General features: G+C 39.8%; 1 protein-coding gene across 1 annotated transcript in view; it reads left to right on the forward strand.

Annotated features, from left to right (window-relative positions):
- Positions 1-33: 33 nt before the first annotated feature.
- zwilch (zwilch kinetochore protein) overlaps positions 34-22,570 on the forward strand; it is a 39,726-nt gene continuing 17,189 nt past the window's right edge. Inside the window, exons 1-15 of the mRNA XM_055661349.1 lie at positions 34-362; positions 1,974-2,025; positions 4,164-4,259; positions 5,348-5,469; positions 6,111-6,310; positions 7,789-7,868; positions 9,083-9,238; positions 11,780-11,851; positions 13,529-13,622; positions 15,773-15,828; positions 18,408-18,516; positions 19,754-19,833; positions 20,319-20,475; positions 21,192-21,220; positions 21,318-21,454. Of these exons, the coding sequence (XP_055517324.1) occupies positions 310-362; positions 1,974-2,025; positions 4,164-4,259; positions 5,348-5,469; positions 6,111-6,310; positions 7,789-7,868; positions 9,083-9,238; positions 11,780-11,851; positions 13,529-13,622; positions 15,773-15,828; positions 18,408-18,516; positions 19,754-19,833; positions 20,319-20,475; positions 21,192-21,220; positions 21,318-21,454 (1,493 nt within the window). The 5' untranslated portion in view covers positions 34-309. The remainder of the gene's footprint in view (positions 363-1,973; positions 2,026-4,163; positions 4,260-5,347; positions 5,470-6,110; positions 6,311-7,788; positions 7,869-9,082; positions 9,239-11,779; positions 11,852-13,528; positions 13,623-15,772; positions 15,829-18,407; positions 18,517-19,753; positions 19,834-20,318; positions 20,476-21,191; positions 21,221-21,317; positions 21,455-22,570) is intronic.

Consider the following 22,570-nt stretch of genomic DNA (forward strand, 5'->3'; position numbering starts at 1 on the left):
GCACTATTTCCTTTCAATGTCGGCACTATCTTTACGCGCAGGTATACATTTCCAAAATACACGACGGAATAGATAAGTTATTCATTAGTGTTTAAGTTTTGTTTTGCGGTCATTTGTTTTGTTCAGAAACATTTTTATAACTAAAACTCCGTTAAAATAGCCGTTAAAACAAGACGATTCTTATGTCGGACGTGACGTTGGGCTACTGAGGAATGCGCGCGCTGATCGGCTGCGATTTGAAATTTTCTTTGGCAATCCGAACTATTATCGTCCATGAAAGTACGCGTTTGAGATACATACTTGTATTGAATGGGCTCAGCTGTTCTACAGTCGGTGCGATGCTTTCACTCCTTTCTCCTTGGGTGAGTGTTGACGCTTGCCAGTTCCAGTGATGGGTGTTTATCATCTGAATGCGCAACTTTAACACCATCGGCAGCAGAACTCCTTGGGGGTGGGTGTGTAGCGCAGTTACTATGGTCAGGTCTGCAATGTATTTTATGAAAGGATTGAGGGAAAGATTAAGTAGTATAATTCAAAGAAAGAAATGGATGAATATTTGAAGAGACGCGAGATCAAATAAATAGTTGGAGTCACAAGCAGCCTGGAGATGCTGGAATCTCGAGTAAAATACTGGAAGAACTCATTTCCCGCATTCCCTCATCAATTTTCTTGGTCACCTCTTCAAAAAATATTGACATTTGGAGGCACAATTTCCCATGCACTAAGCAATGCTGACTACCCCTAAATAGTCTATGCCTTCTCAAATATGTAACTCATAATACAGCAATGTATTTGCTGTTTTATTTGCTTCATGACATGAGTACTAGTCCAGAATTGCTCAGTGACAACAGGGTGGAATTAATGCTAATCCATATAACAGCACCAACAACAAAATGAAAGATAAAATCTACAGATCTCTCATTGATCAACCTGTTCAGGTGCTTATCAGAATCCTGACAAGACATAGAAACATAGAGAATAGGTGCAGGAGTAGGCCATTCGGCCCTTCAAGCCAGCACCGCCATTCAATATGATCATAGCTGTTCATCCAGAATCAGTACCCCGTTCCTGCTTTCCCCCCATATCTGTTGATTCCATTAGTCCTAAGAGCGATATCCAGCTTTCTCTTGAATACATCCAGTGAATTGGCCTCTGCCTTCTGTGGCAGAGAATTTCACAGATTCACAACTCTCTGGGTGAAAAAGTTTATCCTCATCCCGGCCCAAAATGGCCTACATTATAACACTATATGTTTCTATAAGATATCCTCTCATCCTTCTACATTCCAGTGACTATAAGCCCAGTCGATCCATTCTTACATCATATGGCAGTCCCGCCATCCCGGAATTAGCCAGGTGAACCTATGCTGCATTCCCTAAATAGCAAGAATGTCCTTCCTCAATACTGGGAGACCAAAACTGCACACAATACTTCAGGCGCGGTCTCACCATGGCCCTGTACAACTGCAGTAGGAACTCCTTGCTCCTATACTCAAATGCTCTCGCTATGAAGACATACCGTCTGTGCTACTGGTTCATTGGCAGCAAAGTTGTTTGAAGGACTAATCTTTAAGAGTAAGTTGATCAGCATGGAAAACATTTTAGGGAAGTGCTTTATATTTAACTAGTGCAATAAGCAAATTATAAGGATATTAGATAATGTTACCAGGTCAAATGTGTTGAAATACCAAGGTAATGATGTATGGTGCTCTCACCTGGGCTGTGCTTGGCTTCCATTTTTTGAAGATTCTTAATGTTAGTTACATTAAGATTTTAAGTAATTTGTTATTTTGGATACATGTTTTATTTTCTTCTGTCTCCATATTTGTTTATTCTAGAAATGTGATTTATATCTCCATTTTAGAATGGCAAGAACTTCTTCCGTAAAACAATATAAACAAAACTTAATACCCATATGTATAAACATAGCTACAGTCTGATTTTGTCTTTCAGTATAATGTTTTTCCCTCTCAGGCTTTGTGACCAAGAAAAGAAAGGAACACTAAAGGACCCCGTGCTGTTTGAGGTAATGTACATGAAAAGCTACTTTGCTTGTTGTTTTTCTTCCATTGAACACCTCCCTGGAATTGCAATACCTGGTCACATTTTTTTCTGCCTGTTCTTTAATGCTTTGTATTCCCAGTCCAGCACTTTCTCTTGATGATAATTTTCAGCCGCTGCTGTTTCTCAAAGACATATTGCTGCTTGATGAATTCATGTGTGGAAATTAGTTCAGCTTCAGCATGTAATGATACTCATTTCTAACTTCACATCCTCTCTTGGATCGTATGAGCTGTCAGACTGCTTTGGAAATGGAATGTTAACCACAAGTTAAAAAAAATCCATCCTTGACCATTTCTTCTCAAAGTGTGAGTTTAAACGTGATGAGCATTCTTGAAATTGTCAGTTCTTGAAATAAGCAGTTCATAATAGACTGAAGCCTAAAATATTTAGCAAAGGATCAGTGCTATGGATCTTGCCATTCTGGAAAGAAGGAAGAGAAAACAGGGAACTCTCGACCATTTGTCAGAACAGCTGCTAAATGCCAACAGCAGGGTCATGTTCAGAATAGAATTAGTGGTGTCCATGTGGATTTATGATAAACTTGTAAGTAATCTGGAGAATGTGAAAAAGTGGAGTTTCAAAAAGTATTTAATAAACAGCCAAATAAAAGTTACAAGAGACAATCCACAACTTACGGTTGAGTTACAGCCATGGAATCCATGGATAGACCAGTTTGTTCATGTTGAAGTGTTTTACTGTCAATATTATGTTCTGTAAAAAGTGGTACTGAAGTGGTTTAAAAAAAAAATGCCAGCAAGAACACCTCTAACAATATGACATTTTTCTTTATACAGAAAATCTAGTAACACAATTAGGTAGAAAACCATAATAATAGAGCGCATTACCAATTTTCCATAAATCCTGTTATTGGCCTGCATATTGGAAAGGACATTTCTTGACTGATGAATGGATACGTAGTCAAATGAGACTGCTGGGTGTCATTTGGAGTTTTTCAGAAGATTGCAGCTTTGTGTGTAGAAATCATGTCTAAAAAATGTGATTACATTTTTCGAAAAGGTAACCAAGTGGATTTACGAGGGCAGGGTAATAGATATTGTCAACATGGACTTTAACAAGACTTTATACAACTTCTCACATGGTATGTTGGTCTGTATGGTTAGATTTGAGATAGTGCAACTGGCAGAGCTGTGGCCTCATAGCGACAGAAACCTAGGATCAATCATGATGATGATGTTGTGTTCTATCTATGTGGAGTTTGCTTGTTCTTCCTGTGACCACATGTGTTTCCTCTGAGTGCTCTGGTTTCCTCTCACATTCCAAAGGCCTGCAGGTTTGTAGATTAATTGGCCTGTGTAAAATTGTCCCTAATGTATTGGATGTGGGTGAGAAACTGGGATAACAGAACTAGTGCGAATGGGGGAATTGATAGTCAGCATGGGCTTGGTGAGCCAAATATCCTGTTTCCATGCTGTATTTCTTTAATAAAAAGTTGAATGGCAAAGCAAGCTCAAAGGGCCAACGTCTGCTATTTCTCATGATTTGCTGGGTAGATTTCAGTACCACGTGCTCAGTATATTGTGCTTTTATATTTTGAAAATTCTTAGGTATGCCTACAGAAATCATTTATATAAAGTACATGAATAGCATTTTTAATACTTTAATTTGCTGGGTCACAGCTAAAATTATTGATAATTAATGTCTTCAGGACGTGACATTTCCTTCAAAACACCTATAGTTTTTCTTACCAGGCTTGAGTTCACACAAGTGGGATCTGCCTGTATTAAACATTTCTCAAATTTACCTAGTGGTTCAAATGTTGTGGTTGAAATAAAGATCGCATAATTGCCGAGAATTATTCAAGCATATATCCTGTTCTCCAACTCAGTGACAAATCAAATTAGTACCAACAAGGTGTGAAATTGTACTCTTCATCTTACCCCCACTACACCCACCAATATCATTATTATGTTTTCAATTGTTTATGTGGTAGGTTAGATCTTTATCATCTGTATTTGTGTTTTCTACTTTATAACTGTGCTTGCAGGTTTTAAGTACATCCCAAAGCACTTTATGGTCATAAAGTGCTTTGGGATGTTCAAAGATTGGCTAAAAATGTATTTATCTCTATTTGTCTCACAGGATGATGTCCAAGTATACATTGTAGATGAAGTGAATAAAAGTCCCTTGCGTGCATTTTGGAAGGAAAATGCATCTGTGTTCATAGCAGAAATGGCAGTAAGTATGTAAATTATAATTCTATCTTAAATTGCTCAACCTTGCTGAAAGATGTTTCCAGTAAATATACTTTGTGGCTAATATACTTAATGATGAATTAAGTCTTAACACGAAGGCAAGACTTTATTTTGTGACTTTGTGCTTTGACTTCTTGTCACTCCAAGTAAAAGGATGGTGACTTTTCCAAATTTCCACATTTCAAAATCATAACAGCAGTAAACTGCATAATGACTCCATAACCTTTTATATTCATTTTCTGTATTTACTTTGATTTTTTTTCTGCCATTCAGACATAATGTTTTCTATTACTGATCCTTGTCATCTTTCTGATTGAAGTGCTGGTTTATTAAAATCTGATGTTTTTGAGAACAGTGAAAGAACCTTTTGTTTTCATTATGATTCCTTCTGACTATTCGTGGGGAGAAATCAAATCACAATATGTATTTACAAACCCTTTTTTAAAGAACTTACACATTTTAAAATCCAAGAGAGGGTAGACATAAAATACTGTAGTCTGAAGAAGGGTCCCGACCCGAAACGTCACCCATTCCTTCTCTCCAGAAATGCTGAGTTACTCCAGCATTTTGTGACTACCTTTGATTTAAACAAGCATCTGCAGTTCTTTCCTACACATTAAAATCCACGAGATTCTTTCATTTTTATTTTCCATGCATTTAAAATTGTATTGTGTGTTGATTAGTGAATCATATCCATTGTGTGATATAGATCCTTAGAAAATCCCTAACTTAATTATGAGCTGTGTTCAATTGTTGGGGAAAACTGGGACAGTAGGATTTGACCCAATTTTAGCTTTATTCTAGAGTTATAAAAAATATGTTAGAAGTTGTGGTAGGTGTCTGGAAACTGCATTTGAATTGGGCTAGGCTCTGATTTGTGCCCTACAGCTGATTATCTGCAATACTTGATATTTATAATCCCACTTGATGAATTAGTTTGGAAATTTTGAGTCTTTAGATAAAGCATTGCTTCAAATGCACAATGCTTTTGTGATACACAGACGGCAGAGCTATACGTTTTTATTTTCTTCAGTTGCTTAGGCTGACTACAGATTCCCTTTTTCCCCATAGTCACCTAAAGAGAATGAAGACGACTTGGAAGACACTTTTAATAATGACAATGAAACCAGGAAGGTAACATCTAGTAATTTAGAGGATGTGGGTCCATTACCTCTATCGGTCATGAAAGCAAGGTAAAAGCAAAATAATAGCAGTGTCATATATACCATACATTGAATTTTGTTCACATGCTTTGCACAGTTTGGAGAAATGCTGTTCATTTCTCAGATTCACGTTGAAAATGATATAATTCTTCAATTATATCATTTTCCGATTCCTATATCATCTTCCCAGTATTGAGTGAAATGAGAATGTGGCCAGGATAGTGTGGTCCTTGATGATGCTAGCTGCCTTTTTGAGCACCCCTCTGATGATGGGGAGGCCATTACCTATGATGGACTGGACAGCATGCATTACTTTTTGTAAACGGCTTTGTTTCTGGAAATTCACATTGTCGAACCAGGCCATGCTGCAAAGCAATATTCTCTAGACCCTGCACCTGTCCCACACCCACCTCTCTTCCAGTATTTTCTCCCTCCCTCACAATCACAATTGGTCTGAAAAAAGATCCTGAGCCAATACTTGGCCTATCCATGTTCTCCATAGATGCTGTCTGACCTCTTGGGTTACTCTAGCACTTTATGGTATTTTTAATAAGCCAGAGTGGAAGTTTCTTGAGGCTAGTATCTATGACAGACTTGACTTAAATCCAAGTTTACTTCTTGTATTACTTTCTCATCTACAATATTTATCTATTTATTTTTCCTCCTCACAGACAATTAGTTTCCTGGTACACCATGGCTCATAATCCGCACATGTCACAGATGACCAGCTGTATCGTGCCTATTACATTTCCTTCGCTGTGGGTTAGATGTGATGCCTCTGACTCTGAAGGCACTGTTTGGTTTGGAGCGGAACCCAATAAAACTGGGAAAGAGATTGCGTCAATGATTTTCCACATAGTCACATGCACTGGTAAGATGGCATGATAGCCCTTTTTAAAATAATTGCATTAAACGTTAGCTGAGTCAGTTTTTACTAGGAGGTGTAATTGCAGCCTAACAAGTTAAAATCAATACGTTCCATTCAAATATGGGTTGAATACACAACATAAAAATGCAACCACTAGAACAGGGGTCGGCAACCTTGTTCTGCAATGCACTGAACAGGGGCTGGGACGCATGTCTGTGAGCGGATGGTGGGCCACATCTATCACGTGTACACATGGGTCCCTCCCCGGATGACGCATCTGCAGTTCTTTCTTAAACATGTTCGCAGAAGGTGCGCGGGCGTGCCGGCAGCTTTGTGCAGGATGCGGTACAGCCAGAGCTCAGTCGCACTCGGGGCAGGTGATTGGCGGGCTGGATGAATACGGGAAACAAAATCCGCCTGCGGGCCGGATGATTTCGGGTTACTGGCCGCATTCAGCCTGGGGGCCGTAGGCTGCCGTCCCCTGCACTAGAAGAATAGAAGAGAATAAGTGCAGTTGGTTTTCTGGTACACCCTGGCCCATAATCTGCACATGTCACAGCGTGTCTACTGTGGGTGAGATGTGATGGCTCTGACACTGAAGGCAGTTTGAAGAGCTGAAATTGTTAAAGCCTGGAAAGATGTTATGCCAATGATTTTTCACATTGTCACGTGCACTGGTGAGATGTCATCATAGCCCTTTTTAAAATAATTGGCTGTTCAAGCCTGCCCCTCCATTCAATATGATCTTGGCTGACCAGTCCTTTGCCTAACTTTCTTATCTGTGCCAGATTCCTCAATCTTTCAAAAATGTATCAACCTGCACTAAAAAATATTTCTAATGAGTAACCTCATCAACTCTTTGGGGCAGAGAATTCCAATGAGTCACTAGTTACAGAAAATGGTTTTAAATGACTACTATCACCCTTATCTTTAAACTATGTCCCTCATTCAACAAGGAAAAAGATCTCAACCCTTTACCCTGTCCTGCCCCTTCCGGATCTTATAAATTTCAATAAGATCACAGCTCCACGAACTCCACGGAGTACAGATCTCATCTGCTTAGCCTCTTGATATGGCAATCCTCTCAACCCAGGAATTAACTCTGCTTGAGACTCTTTTGAACTACCACAGATGCTTCAATATTCTTTCTTCCCACATCAACACACACGCCAATTGCCTCTTAATCTTCAGTTCCCATTCACTAGATCATTACATTTGATCTTGGTGAGTAGAGTATTAGACTTGTTAAGGCAGTGAAGGAAGCCATTTGGCCCACCATTTAATATATATAGTATATACAACTTAATGGAATAGTTTGGTGGTAAATTTAAGTATAAAAAATATAAAATATAGTTTATTTTGTTAGCAGATTAGATTGTGAAATTATCATAAATATGCTGATTCTTTTCATCTTTAAGTTTATAGTTTATAGAACGCACACAGACCATTTTGTGTTTGACTGTAATTCCTCATTATTTTAGGACCAATTGTTGACAAAAACTGTTTCACAACCTTAGAAAGTTTGAAAACTACACACAAGGACAGACATCATTGTTCTGCTGTAGGTATTCTTGCCCCTTTTCAATTATAAATTACTTTGATAAAGCTTCAAATTTTAAAATATGTTGAAGATGTTGAGCCAGAAGGTTAAGCCTCTGGTTTTGTTGTTAAACTCTTTTCAATTTTAATCAAGATTATGTACGTGATTTCTTGGTCTGGTTGATTGGATCCACAGCTCCTACTGTAATCTTAAATTGAGGTCATTAACCTGAAACACTAACTCTTTATCCCTCCCTCACATGTAGCTGACCTCCTCAGCTTTCCAGAATTTTCTGGGTTTTTTAAATTCTTATTTCCAGAGTCTAGTATTTCACCAGTATTTATTAAATTTTGTATTGATTTTTTTTTTAGGAGTTTAGGAGTGTGCAAACATATATTTAGATGTTGTAGCGATTTATAAATTACATTACTGTCACAAACTCAGGATGCGCCAGAGTTTTTTATGGTCAATTAAATCATTTTTACAGTTCAGTGATAGTTGGATTAGGGAAAACTGAGCAGCTAATATGCATGCAGAATGCTGTCTCCATCTACAATATTTCTGTGCAAAATGACTGTTGAACAGCAGAGACCCATAAGATCTCCCACCAGTCTGAAATGCCGCAAGAAACACGATCCAACTTATCCAGATTTGCTTTATGCAATCTTGCTAACGTCCAGTTCCGCTAAAACATAACATCCCAACTCTACACAAAACCCTGACCTATGTGCCAAACTGCGAAGCATGCCAAATGCTGCTGCCATTTATCTGAATTAAACTCCATCTGCCATTCTTTGGCTCAGTTAATCAGGATTAGGATCCTATTGTAATCATAGACCACCTTCTCTGCCCACTACACTACCAATTTTACTGTCAGACATAAATTTACCAGCTATGGCAAATACATTCCCATCCAAATCATGAATATTTATAAAGAGCAACAGTGGACTCATTACTGATCCTTGTGGCGCACCACTTGTTACAGTCTGAAAAACAATAATCTGGTACCACCCTCTACTTCCTACCTTCACGCCATTTTTGTATCCAACTGGTTATATTGCCTTGGGTCCCATGCAATCTAATCTTCCAGATGCAGTACCTTGTCAAATATCTCATTACCTATAAATAGCTTTGTATTTTGCTGAGGTTGCGACAGATAGGATTTGACTGAAAATAATTTTTTTAGTGTACTAATATTTCAGTACCCAGAGTTATGATTTATTGTCATGATGCAGATATCGACCAAAGGCTATGCACAGTATGATTTGTTTGGTGCCTCCATTTTGGAGAATACAATCATGGATTCACAGAGTAATATTGTGGTGGATTTAGCTTGGAACAACGTGGTGAAAATCCTAGAAGCTCCCCAACATTCATCGGTTGCCACCCTGGTAAGCAAATGTGTATTAGTAAAGTATTAAATTGGTACAATATGTTATGAGATAAATTAATAGGGTTATCACATGAGGATGAATGGGTGAGGGAGAGAAACCACATTTTGCATTTGGGAAGTTCTATCCCATTTTTCCGCACTTTTAATTTGCTGTGGATGCCAAATTGCTGACTCTGCCACATCTGTAGTGCAATGTATTCAGCCATTAGGGAATTGTTCATCCTGACATTGAACTTCAATTTTGTTCTGTGTAATGCTGCGGAGCATTGGCTTTTCAGTGTAAAATGCATACACTGTTCTCTTACACTCATTTTCATTATGCCTGGCTAAAGATTAGCTGAAGTCTATTTTGGGATAGCCAACATTTTGTCCTTGGAGAATAGCTTTCAAGTTGGATCTGAAGATTGCATCTGAAAGTTATTGCTGGGGAAATATCCATATGCATGACGGGCAAGTGCTGGCTACGTGCACCAATGTCTGAGTGTGTGCAATTTAGTTTGGCATTCCATGCACAAATATCTGTCTTGCACTTGTACCTGCATAGAGACAGATCTCCAGATCACGTAAAGGTTCATGAGACTTTCCATAAACTGATTTTTACATAAGATAAGATAAGATATTACTTTAATACGGAAACAAACAATTTCAATGCAGGCTGATTATTATGAACATTTATTTATTGTCTTCCCGTGTCGTTACAATGATACAAAATCAGAATATCACGCATCCAGCGATGAGTTTGGATGGCCGTAAAGTATCATTGTTTGCTAAAGCATATTGCAAATGTCAATACGTAGTGAGATTACCTTGTCAATTTCCAAATCAATTTCCTTGGTGGCGTCCTGTTGTGAACCGAAGCTGAGTTCTAAAAGACAATAGTGTCTATTTAATTACAGGGGGGAACTTGTATATGAACAGATGTTTTGTTTTGAAGACTTTTGATTTTAATTTAACAAGCTGCTACCCTGTTCCATAACTCCTGAAGATGTTTGCATTGCTCTAATTAGCTTTCCTTCTTGAAAAATTCTTGAAACATTTATGAGAGAATTTGCATAATGTCAGATTTCCATACTATGTGCTGAAATAAAATGTTGACGTGAGGTTTGTGACCTGCTTCAGCTTTAGTTCAATTCTGATGTTACTGGGCCACTGGGTTTATGTCTGGAAGGTATGTTTAACTAATTTCCTTTTTCTCCCCATCCTCCATTACTGCTGCCCCCAGACTTCCCTCGAACCCTGATCTGAATCCAATTATCCCTACCCGACTCCTGGGCTTTGGGTTTCCAGCACCACATTTCACTCCCTAATGCATACTCAGTGATCTCCATTATTTGTACTTTTGACGATTTTGTACATGAAATCCAATTTTGGACAACAGCGTGTCCTTCTTCGTGGTGGATTATCCAAAACCAGTTACTTTAGATCACACGATCCATTGATCCAAGGTTTGAGCATCTCTGCTCTGTGATTCTTGCAAGGAGTGGGGTGGTTAGACCTGATCCTACACCTTTGTATTCTTAGGGGATAAGATGGAAAAAGTCATGATCAGAGGTTTGGCAGTTAGGATCCATCCTGAGGAAAATAAGACAATAAACAATAGACAATAGGTGCAGGAGCAGGCCATTAGGCCCTTCGAGCCAGCACCGCCATTCAATGTGATCATGGCTGATCATCCACAATCAGTACCCTGTTCCTGCCTTCTCCCTATATCCCCTGTCTCCTTGATCTTTAAGAGCTCTATCTAACTCTCTTGAAAGCATCCAGAGAACCGGCCTCCACCGCCTTCTGAGGCAGAGAATTCCACAGATTCACAACCCTCTGTGTGAAAAAGTTATTCCTCATCTCCGTTCTAAATGGCTTACCCCTTATTCTGAAACTGTGGCCCCTCCTGGTTCTGGACTCCCCCAACATCAGGAACATGTTTCCTGTCTCTAGCGTGTCCAACCCCTTAATAATCTTATATGTTTCAATAAGATTCCCTCTCATTCTTCTAAATTCCTGAATATACAAGCCTAGCTGCTCCATTCTATCAACATATGACAATCCTGCCATCCCTGAAATTAACCTGGTGAACCAACACTGCACTCCCTCAATAGCAAGAATGTCCTTCCTCAAATTTGGAGACCAAAACTGCACACAATATTTATAATGGTGTCTTTGGAAACATATGTAATAGTACCACATTTCACCAAGTACATTGTCCAATTGTAGGTTAGTTTAAGATGGTTGTGATTTCCATCTGGGATCGACTTTCAAAATTTGATTTTTATTGTATTCTCGCATAATGAAATCCTATAAAATGAACATTGATTTGTGGAAGCTTCGTCCTGGAACCTCCTTTTCCTTTACTACAAATTGTTTGGCAATGTCTTGTTGATTTTTTAATATCCGTACATAATGTCTTCTGTAAGATTGTGTTGATCAGTTTCCAAGAGCAATGAGTTATTGTATTCTCACTTTCAAAACTAACCGCCATTTAAAAAAAAAAAAAGTTTCATCAGTTACAGTTTCTCTTTCCTTGTATCTGTGATTTATTTAGAATATCAAAATGGAACCTGGTGACCAGAGAAGTCCCGTTTATCAAATATATAAGGAACTAGAATTTCTCCTTGTAAGTATTTCAAATAGCTATTAGAATCATTTGTGCTCTTTAATGTTCTTGTGTGATTTTTAAGAGCAGATTTGAATTGTCATGTTCTAACAAATTGTAGCCTGAATACATTTCTTGTTCTTAACAAACGTTATCAAAATGGATGATGTGCTGCATTTAACAATGTTGTACACTCTCACTTTATGAAGCAACACCTGACTATCTTGCATATTGAGGAGATTCTCCAGAAGGGTTGAGTTCGAGAGTGTGTGGATTTCGGCACAAAATCGTCTATTTTTAAAGCTACAAAAATAATGAGTGATTTAAGCTATTCATTTGGTTGAACCAAAATTTGACTTTGCTATTTTTTTTAATGTTTTTGTGAACAAAAAAGTTAGAGCAAAGTTAATTGATGGTGTATGTTAATTATAAAATTGGCAATTTTGCATTTGTTAAATTCATTATTTCCTACCTTATCAGAAATTTGTGGTTAGCTGTATCAATAGCCCTCTTACTATCAGTGGCAGCACAATTATATAATGTGGTTGGTGATGGCATGGTGCATGGAGGGATGGAGAGTGGTTGAATAAACTACACCTGTTTCCGCCCTTAGGCTGTACCTGAAAAACTATGTACCAGCAGCATAGTTCTAGGATGTCATAGAGTGATATGGTGTGGAAACAGGCCCTTCGGCCAAACATGTCCCAGCTATACTAGTTCCACCTGCCTGCTCTTCGTCCATATCCCTCCAAACCTGTCCTATCCATGTACCTGTCCAACTATTTCTTAAACGATGAGATAGTCCTAGCCTCAACTACCACCTCAGGCAGCTTGTTCCATTCACCCACAATAATTACCCGTGTGGAGCTGTGGTTTGTGGAGCTTCTTGTCGTGGGCGGCGCTAACTTTAATTTTGAGGAGTCCTGGGTTTGCCATTGTTGGAGCTCCGTCTAGCTTGGCCTGTGGACTTCGGGAGCTGCGGTCTCTGGTAGCCGCTGAGAGGGTTCTTCCGTTCCGACGTTGGAGTTCCATCACCCCGGCGAGAGGTAACCTGAACATCGGACCGCCTGTAGCGGCGACAGCGAAGAGTTCAAAGGCCCCGACCCCGGGTGAACAAAGAGGAAGATGACTGAACCTTATTGCCTTCCCCCACATTGGGAACGTTGATTCCGTTGTGTGGGTATGTTTATGTTAAAGGAGCTGTCCCACTTGGGCGACCTAAACTGTGAGGTTAGAAGAGTGTCTTCGACCTTCAAACTCGCAGCATGGTCGACACGTGGTCCTTGGAGGTCCTATGAGGTCGCTGGAACTCTCCTTCATGCTCGAATGAAGTACCCGAATGCTCGTGGCCTCAGCTAGGTCGTGGAAAATTTGGTTGACATGGGTCTTTTTAACTCGTAGTGCAGTGGAATGGGGTAGATATTTACTTACAGGCGGTCGGTCGATCCAGCTCGCGGTTTCAACGCGGACAGTCAATCCAACTTGAGGCTTTCCAGGAGAGTGCCCTCGAGCTTGAAGGTGGAAGACACTCTCCTGGTTTCGTGGATGAGGTCGCTCAAGTGGGACAGTCCCATAACTCTATCGTGTATTGTGTTATTTTTATTGTATGGCTGTATGGTATCTCAAATCTAGCTGTACCAATTGGTGCATGTGACAATAAATGTAACTTGAACTTGTTTCTCATGTGCTTTGTTACAGGTTTTAGCTGAAGGACTGAAAACAGGTGAAACTGGGTGGCCAGAGGTTCTGGAAGAAAAATCTGCAGTTGAAGTTGTGAAAGAATTAATCGAAGGTACAGAGTTTTCATACTTGAGCAATATCTGCTTTAATTTGGTGAAATGATATGAATGTATAATCGAATAGATCTTAACAGAAGTATTTATGTGATTAAGCCCATGGATCATTTGTCAATTTACTCCGCCACATAGTATTAATAATACTAATAAAAACCTCTGATTATGTTTATTCTCTGTAGCTATAATATTAATTTAAAATACTCCAGTTGAGATATTTCTATATACCTAAAAGTCTTCGTCTAGTTTGTGCCCACGATGTGTCAATCTGGTTTTCCTAATCTACTTCCAAACGCTAGCCTTCCCATTTTCTCACGTCCTACTCACATTTTTCTCGTTGTGGAAATAAACATCTTCCCGTCGCATTCCCACCTATATTTCCAAAGTTATTAATCCTTTAAATTTAAAAAACAGCCCCAAAAACTTACCCATTTCGGAAAAAATGCACTCGCAAGGCGGGACGGGACACTCCGGGAGGGAGGGGCATTCCAGCGCTCGTGGTAAACGAGGAGTGGCGGCGCCCGACTGCCGCCCAGTATCTGGTGGAGAGGGTGGTACAGCGGGCCAAGCCCGGGGACTGGGCCTGGGTTGGAGCCGAGCCTGGTGCTGGAGCTGGCGCGCTCAAGGGACCAATTTAGGTTACTCACCTGTGGGAATTTAAGGATTTTATAACCATATAACAACCTATAACAATTACAGCACGGAAACAGGCCATCTCGGCCCTACAAGTCCATGCCGAACAAATTTTTTTCCCCTTAGTCCCACCTGCCTGCACTCGTACCATAACCCTCCATTCCCTTCTCATCCATATGCCTATCCAATTTATTTTTAAATGATACCAATGAACCTGCCTCCACCACTTCCACTGGGAGCTCATTCCACACCGCCACCACTCTCTGCGTAAAGAAGTTCCCCCTCATATTACCCCTAAACTTCTGTCCCTTAATTCTGAAGTCATGTCCTCTTGTTTGAATCTTCCCTATTCTCAAAGGGAAAAGCTTGTCCACATCAACTCTGTCTATCCCTCTCATCATTTTAAAGACCTCTATCAGGTCCCCCCTTAACCTTCTGCGCTCCAGAGAATAAAGACCTAACTTATTCAACCTATCTCTGTAACTTAGTTGTTGAAACCCAGGCAACATTCTAGTAATAATTTTCTGGGAAGCGGCTGACATGAGCGAAGCCAGCAAGCCGCAGGTGAGGGATGTTCAGTCGGGGAGCACTGCCAGAGGTGAGCGGGCCGGCAGAGGCGCTGAAGTGACAGCCGCTTCTACTGTCGGATCCCGGCGGCTGCTCTCAGCCACCCGAGCTGCTTCCTTCCCCGGAAGTGGCGGCCAGTTCTGCTCAAAGATGCTATAGGATCTTTGGTTCTGCTGTCCGTGCCCGTAGCGCTGCGGCAGCGATGAGTGAGTCTGACATGCTCTCCGACCCCCTCCTTCTCGACACTCCTGCCCTCCCCGCATCTTTAACCCCAGGCACAGACTTTCCCCATGCTGTGAAAGGAACACTCCCTCCAATTGGTCCCTTGAATTAGTGTTGTCATTCAATAATATGACAACTGATTCAACGTCCCGGTGTGCTCCCGTTTTTCCAACCATCTCCCCACCTGCCTTCATGCTCCATCCCCGACCCATTCAGTAATTAAAAAATGAAGGAGATTTAAAAACCTTGGGAAAATTGAATTGTTACTTATTTTTATTTTTTATGGAGAGAACAATCTGTGCATGCACGGTTTAAGGTTTTTTTTAAAAGCCGACTTACTGCCTACCTTGAGTAATTACTCACGCACGTGCCTGATATATATATATCTCAACAATGTGGTATTGATGATGAGGAAGGAAGCACTCTTCCATAGTTTTTTAAATGGTACAGTATGCTGAAGTTTCATTCCTCCAGCAAGGGCTTGAGTTTGGAAGTTGAGAATGAAAGTAGAGCTGTCCCCTTTGTAAAATGGCTTAGAAAGCTCCAAAATTATGTGCCATTTCTCCTTTTCAATAAGTACTTGAATAATTGTCAAAATCTTTCTGAAACTTTCAGCATGCCAGTGGTGTAACATGGAAACACTGCCTTCCTCCATGAATAGACATTTGTGTTGGCTTGTTTATCTTAGCATGGTATCATTCTTTTTTACATTTCATGTCTGACGCAGACCTGAAGAACCAAATCACTGCTTCTCAACATCAGCCAAAGAGAATTGACACAGAGGTATGATATTTGGATAAATGAAATATTTTACTGGGATTAGGCATTGTAAATGTAACTTTGAATTTTATATTAAAAGTGCTCCGTGGAAAAGCAAAACTGATTGTGTTGTTATAGAGCAAAGTATCACTTACAGAATATCAGCTCTTAGATCAAGCAGAAGCATATTTATTTCAATCAACCTTGTAACTCAGCAGGAGTCGTCCACACACTCTCCCCAATTAATCAATGCATAACATTAATATGCACATTTGGAGATCAGTTGCAGCATCTTTATTTATTGCACAGACATCCAGTTATTGCCAATGTGACACTCAAAAACAGATAAGTACGTGATCAGTTGCTGCTAACATAATTAATCCTACTTAATCTGCTCATCAAGAAGACCCACTTTTCTGATGGTCACTTGAACTGGCCTAGTCGTCGTTCTAATCATTCACTTGATTACCATGGGAACATCCTTGGGGAGTTTTCTGGCAATATCTCTGTTGCTAAGGAATACACTCCAGAGCTAGCTTTAAATAAAATAACACAGACGCTGCACAGACTCGTACCATCATTTAATGATGAAGATAGCTCTAGTAATAATAATTTGTTTTTATTTCCTTATCTGCACAGTTGCAGTTACTGTAGTGAGATAAAAATGGACCTTCATAAGTCTTTTATGTTTTGTATAGAATATCATCCTTGAGTGACCTAGTGCTAGGTAAAACTTTATGCCTTATTGGCCATTTTGGTGGTCTCATAATTTGTGTATTCCTCTGCTGCAGACGAGGCCTCTGGATCATCATGGAAATACCTCTGCTACTGCCTCCGTATGTTTGACCACATTCCCCATGTAGCACAATAATATCAGGCATCAAGATGCAATCATTCCAGTCATTGGAGTTATATCGTCCACAACAAAATATCATTCTGGTAGTTGGAAATCGATCATAAGACATAATTGCAGGAGTTTCCAAGGATAATCTTCCCAAGCACAATCGTTTTCAGTTGCTTCATCAATGGCCTTCCACCATACGTTCAGAAGTGGATATGTTCACTGACTACACAATGTTCAATTCCATTTATATCTCCTCGGTAAATAAATCGGTCCATGCCTGCATGCAACAAGACCTAGACAATATTCAGCCATGGGCTGAAAAGCAGCATTGAATAAGAGAGTCTAACCACTTCCCCATGATATCCAATGGTATTATCTTTCTTGTGTGCTTTATCAACATTTTTGATGGTCACAATGGCCTGATACTCAACTGGACCAGAATAGGTCCAGTTGAGAATCCTTAAGAATAGGTGAAAGGCCTTGTGGTATCATGTGGCAAATGCCTCATCTTTTGACATTCCTTAGCACTTCCCCTAACTCAAGGCACAATTCAGGAATGACGACCGAGCATATTTTAATATGTTAATATTAAAATCTCATCGCCTGTTAATCTCATCACCCCTAGCACCAAAAAAGACGACAATTGATTGATTGATTGATTGAGTGCGTTAATTTATTTTTGTCAATGGATATTATTTTACAATTAACATGCCTGAAGTAGCATGCTTATGCCTTCTAAATATTTTGGTTATAAATAGCAGCAGAGTTTGCTTTTCTTTGTCTTCTGCAAAGTGAGGGGTGTTCACGCTGGGGGATATTCATAGATGTTTTGTCATTTAAAAATAGGTGGAGATAGAATGTTAAATCTATGTTGTGTTTCTATTGTACTTGGGTTTAAAGGTGTTCATTATAAATGGGTTACAAAAGACTATTTAATTCAGTATCTAAACTTCATCCAATTCATAGATTTAAAAAAGTTTAATAGAATCATTTAAAATAAGTTTAGAAAAAAATGAGTGTAAGTCATGTAAAGTGTAAGACATTTCAACATGTTTCTGTGTACTGTAAATACTCTGGATACTTGTCAATTTGCAAATTATTTTCATATGTGTTTGGAATTTCCGTTTTGAGCTGGCAGGATTTTGTGGTAAATCTCTTGAATAACTGTTTGTAACATTTAGTATCCTAATAAGATAGCAGCACCATGGTTAGACTGGAATACAATATACTATCATTCAAAAAATCTAAGATACAGGTCCGCCACCGATTTTCCTGCCACTGGTGGTTTGACACCTTCTTAATCCGGACAAAATTGCGAGAGGGCACTTGAAATCCCTCTGAAAATGTAGTGCTTAGGCCGGGTGAGGCAGCCAATCTCAACGTCATCGGGACTTGATCGGCAGGTCAAATTTGCCCCGTGCGACTGGGGCTCTGGAACCGGCGCAGCTGGAGTTGGGAGATCCGTTCCCATATCCACGGCTAGTTGGCAGATCTGATTTGCCCCCTGCGACCGGGGCTATGGAACTCCAGCCGAGGCCGACTCTGTGGGCCCGTATCTCGGCCCCTTGGCGGCCTGAATGGACTTTTCTGGTACCGTTGGACTCCTTTCAGAGGCCGTGATGTCTGTCGATCTGGCAATACGGATAATCCAGAAAAGGTCTAGAACCAAAGGTGCTGGAAAATCGGTAGTGGACATGTACTAGCAGTAGATTTTTGACCAGGATTTTGTTTTAATTTATTTCTTATTGTTTTGCATCAGAAATTGAGAAGTGATGCAGCTGCTGTTGAATCAACCATCCATTCGTCATTTACTCCTGAACGTGGTGATCTTGATTTTGCGGAGCAGCTTTGGACTAGAATGAGGGAAAGTATGTATTCCTGTGGGACAGATGCTTCCTGTGGATTAGATTTTCCCATTAAGAGAGCATAGTGATACAGAGATTCCACTTACTAATGTTGGATAGAGTCAAGAGTATTTAATTGTCATATGCACTGGGAACGCGGAACAATGTAATTCTTACTTGCTGCAGCTTTACAGGCACATTAACATACTAACATAACAAATAAATATAAAATAATAAATAATAGAATAAATAATCAGTAATACTATGTAACCAGACCATAATAGCGCAAACTAAAGTACATGGCGCAACCCAAACAAAATCCATAATAGTTGTTGCTGACGTACAGTGTGCAGAGCTAGATGGTTGCTGGGAAGAAGCTGTTCTTGTACTTAGAGTTAACAGTTCTCAGGCTCCTGTACCACATTTCCCAAGTTGGCAGCGAGCCTGGCCAGAATGGTTTGATGACATTTGCAGCTGCCTTGAGGAAGTGCATCCAGAGCATCATGTTTATATGTTCTAGGAGCAGAAATAGGCCATTTGGACCATCGTCTACTCCAACATCCAATCATGGCTGATTTATCTTTCCCTCTCAACCACATTCTCCTGCCCCCTCCCCCACCCTCCCCATAACCCCTGACACCCTTATTAATCAATCTACTGACTTGCACTCCACAGCCGTCAGTGGCATCCTTTTGATGGTAGCGAGGTCAATACCTGTGATGAACATAGAAAAGTACAACAGTGTTCACCACTTTCTGCAGCCTCCTTCATTCTTGGATGTTTGACTAAACTTGCCCTGATGCAACCAATTAGTGTACTTTCCACCATACACCTACAGAAGTTTGATAGAGTATTGAAATCTATGCTCCTAATAGATTCACTCTCTGCTGATGTCTTGCCAAGAAAGATACATGATGAATACATGTGGTCGCCCTCAGAAGATTTGCCTACTTGGGGGCAGTATTCATGCAATAATTAGAATCTGGTTCAATAATAGAACTGTAAACATTTTGCGAAAAGTAGAAAGTATTGAAATATATTGCAATTAATGTAGATTTAAGTGAAAAACAGAGCAGGTGATCTTAGCTTTCTCTTGTCCTGAAACCAGAGTGTTGAATATTATACACGTCAGACAGCATCTGTGGCGAGCAAAGAGGAGGTTCCAAGGACTATGCCGTTGGAACTGCTGTGCTTTCTACTCCTCTTGTTAGCCTGGTGTTCCTTTCTTTGCGTTTTACTCTTTTTTTCTTTATTTTTTTAGCTGTTTCTTCATATCGAGATGTGGTAGATTGCTTAATGCTAGTCATCCAACACTTAAAATGCAAGGATATTCAACCATGGGTATGGAGATAACTCATATTTTAATGTTTGTTAAAATGTTAACTGAAATATATATTTTAAAAATATATTGATTTTAAGATTTGGAAGTTTTGGAAGATACTCTAATATAGGATCAGTTAAAATTTGTTTTATATTTTTATTTCATTGTTTGGTGATTAATGCTAGGGCATGAGACTGTCTGTTTTGGTGTGACAGAGCAATTGGGTATTTGGAGGTAGTGGAGGTAGCATCTGACAGTACTTGAAGCTAAGCGTAGAGGCCACAATACTTCCATTGGTGCCTTCTGACTGATTTCTGTACTGCGTCATTTATAATTCCTCAGAGCCAAACCATCCAAATTGTTGTAGTTATACAGATATTCCAGAAGTACACCTGTTAAGAGAGAATCATTTCTTAAATTGTTTTAACAAATTTCGTAGCTAGGTGTAATTCTTACAATATGCCTACTGTTATTGAGCACTGAACAATTTCTGATCAATTTTCAGATTCACCGAGGGAGCAACAGTTCTCTCAGCAAATTAATCCAACAGTCCTATCAATCCGTCATGCCTGCTGTCCATATTAATGGACTAACTGCTATACGAATGCTTTTGGAGATAGGTCTGGATAAATTGCGGAGGGATTACATAAATTATTTTATCGGTAGGTGTTCCAGAGTATTTATTGATTTGTAACGAAAATATTAACAACACATTATATTTGAAACTGTCTATACACTTCTTCCATATACAAAAACATAGAAAATAGGTGCAGGAGGAGGTTGAGGTAGTGTGATGACATGAAGTGTTTGTGTAACATGGCACTGTTTAATTGTGATAGGATATATTCTCATCCTCTGTTGCTGCTGAATCAATTGAGGACAAGTAGAGTTCCAGCAAACCTTTAAAGAGTGGAGAGGAGTAAGAGTGATAAGGAAAGGTAATCTGGAAAGTCTGGTCAATGACATGAGCATTCTTCCCCCAAGGATTTCGAACCGATTTAATATTGCATATAATGTGATGTTGGGCGGGGGGAGGGGGGGGGGGGGGATAGTAACTGCAAGCCCTGCATGTCTCATGCACACTGCAAAAATATGAATGTAATTTTTTGTTCAATGTTCAATTTGACTCTGACATCGGGAGGGGAATGGGGAGTGCAGGGGAGAGATACGTTTTTTTTTTTTTTTGCCTTCCATCACAGCGAGGAGGAGATGCGCTGTGATGGATGTCTATGTAAATTGTGTTGTGTCTTGGGTCTTTTTTTCTTGTGTGTATGACTGTAGAAACAACATTTCATTTGAGCCTCTATGAGGTTCAAGTGACAAATAAATTGTATTGTATTGTATTGTAATTAGTTATTGACAAATTATTTTCTTCTAGGTCAAGAACTCACTACTTTGAATTACTTGGTAAGGACAATGAATAATGTTTATAAATTGTGACTCGACTAAATGTTATTTGCTGCCTAATAATTATGCTTTATTGACACTTGATGCTATTCTGCAGGACTACTTTGTGAATTCTACTGTAAATTTAGAAGAGCAGGTGCTCCGTCTCCATAAGCTCCATCACATGCTTGAGCTGGTAGTGAGTTGCAGTGCTTTTCTCACTTTGAAACACGGAAAGCTCTTTGCGTTGACACAGTGAGTATTTTGAAAAGCACCCTTTTTAATTAAAATTTCTACGTAAATAATGGTCTTGTTACAACAAAGATTGCAGATTTGCAAAAAAACACATCTTTTGCTTGTAAAGATCTAGTCCTTTAGATTGGACAGTTCCTGAAGATTGGCGGGTAGCAAACGTAACCCCACTTTTTAAGAAGGGAGGGAGAGAGAAAATGGGGAATTACAGACCAGTTAGTCTAACATCGGTAGTGGGGAAACTGCTAGAGTCAGTTATTAAAGATGGGATAGCAGCACATTTGGAAAGTGGTGAAATCATTGGACAAAGTCAGCATGGATTTACGAAAGGTAAATCATGTCTGACGAATCTTATAGAATTTTTCGAGGATGTAACTAGTAGCGTGGATAGGGGAGAACCAGTGGATGTGGTGTATCTGGACTTCCAGAAGGCTTTCGACAAGGTCCCACATAAGTGATTAGTATACAAACTTAAAGCACAAGGCATTGGGGGTTCAGTATTGATGTGGATAGAGAACTGGCTGGCAAACAGGAAGCAAAGAGTAGGAGTAAACGGGTCCTTTTCACAATGGCAGGCAGTGACTAGTGGGGTACCCCAAGGCTCAGTACTGGGACCCCAGCTATTTACAATATATATTAATGATCTGGATGAGGGAATTGAAGGCAATATCTCCAAGTTTGCAGATGACACTAAGCTGGGGGGCAGTGTTAGCTGTGAGGAGGATGCTAGGAGACTGCAGGGTGACTTGGATAGGCTGGGTGAGTGGGCAAATGTTTGGCAGATGCAGTATAATGTGGATAAATGTGAGGTTATCCATTTTGGTGGCAAAAACAGGAAAGCAGACTATTATCTAAATGGTGGCCGATTGGGAAAGGGGGAGATGCAGCGAGACCTGGGTGTCATGGTACACCAGTCATTGAAGGTAGGCATGCAGGTGCAGCAGGCAGTAAAGAAAGCGAATGGTATGTTAGCTTTCATTGCAAAAGGATTTGAGTATAGGAGCAGAGAGGTTCTACTGCAGTTGTACAGGGTCTTGGTGAGACCACAGCTGGGAGTATTGCGTACAGTTTTGGTCTCCAAATCTGAGGAAGGACATTATTGCCATAGAGGGAGTGCAG

The sequence above is a fragment of the Leucoraja erinacea genome, chromosome 33 (genome assembly GCF_028641065.1).
Source record: "Leucoraja erinacea ecotype New England chromosome 33, Leri_hhj_1, whole genome shotgun sequence".
In the NCBI taxonomy this organism is placed as follows: domain Eukaryota; kingdom Metazoa; phylum Chordata; class Chondrichthyes; order Rajiformes; family Rajidae; genus Leucoraja; species Leucoraja erinaceus.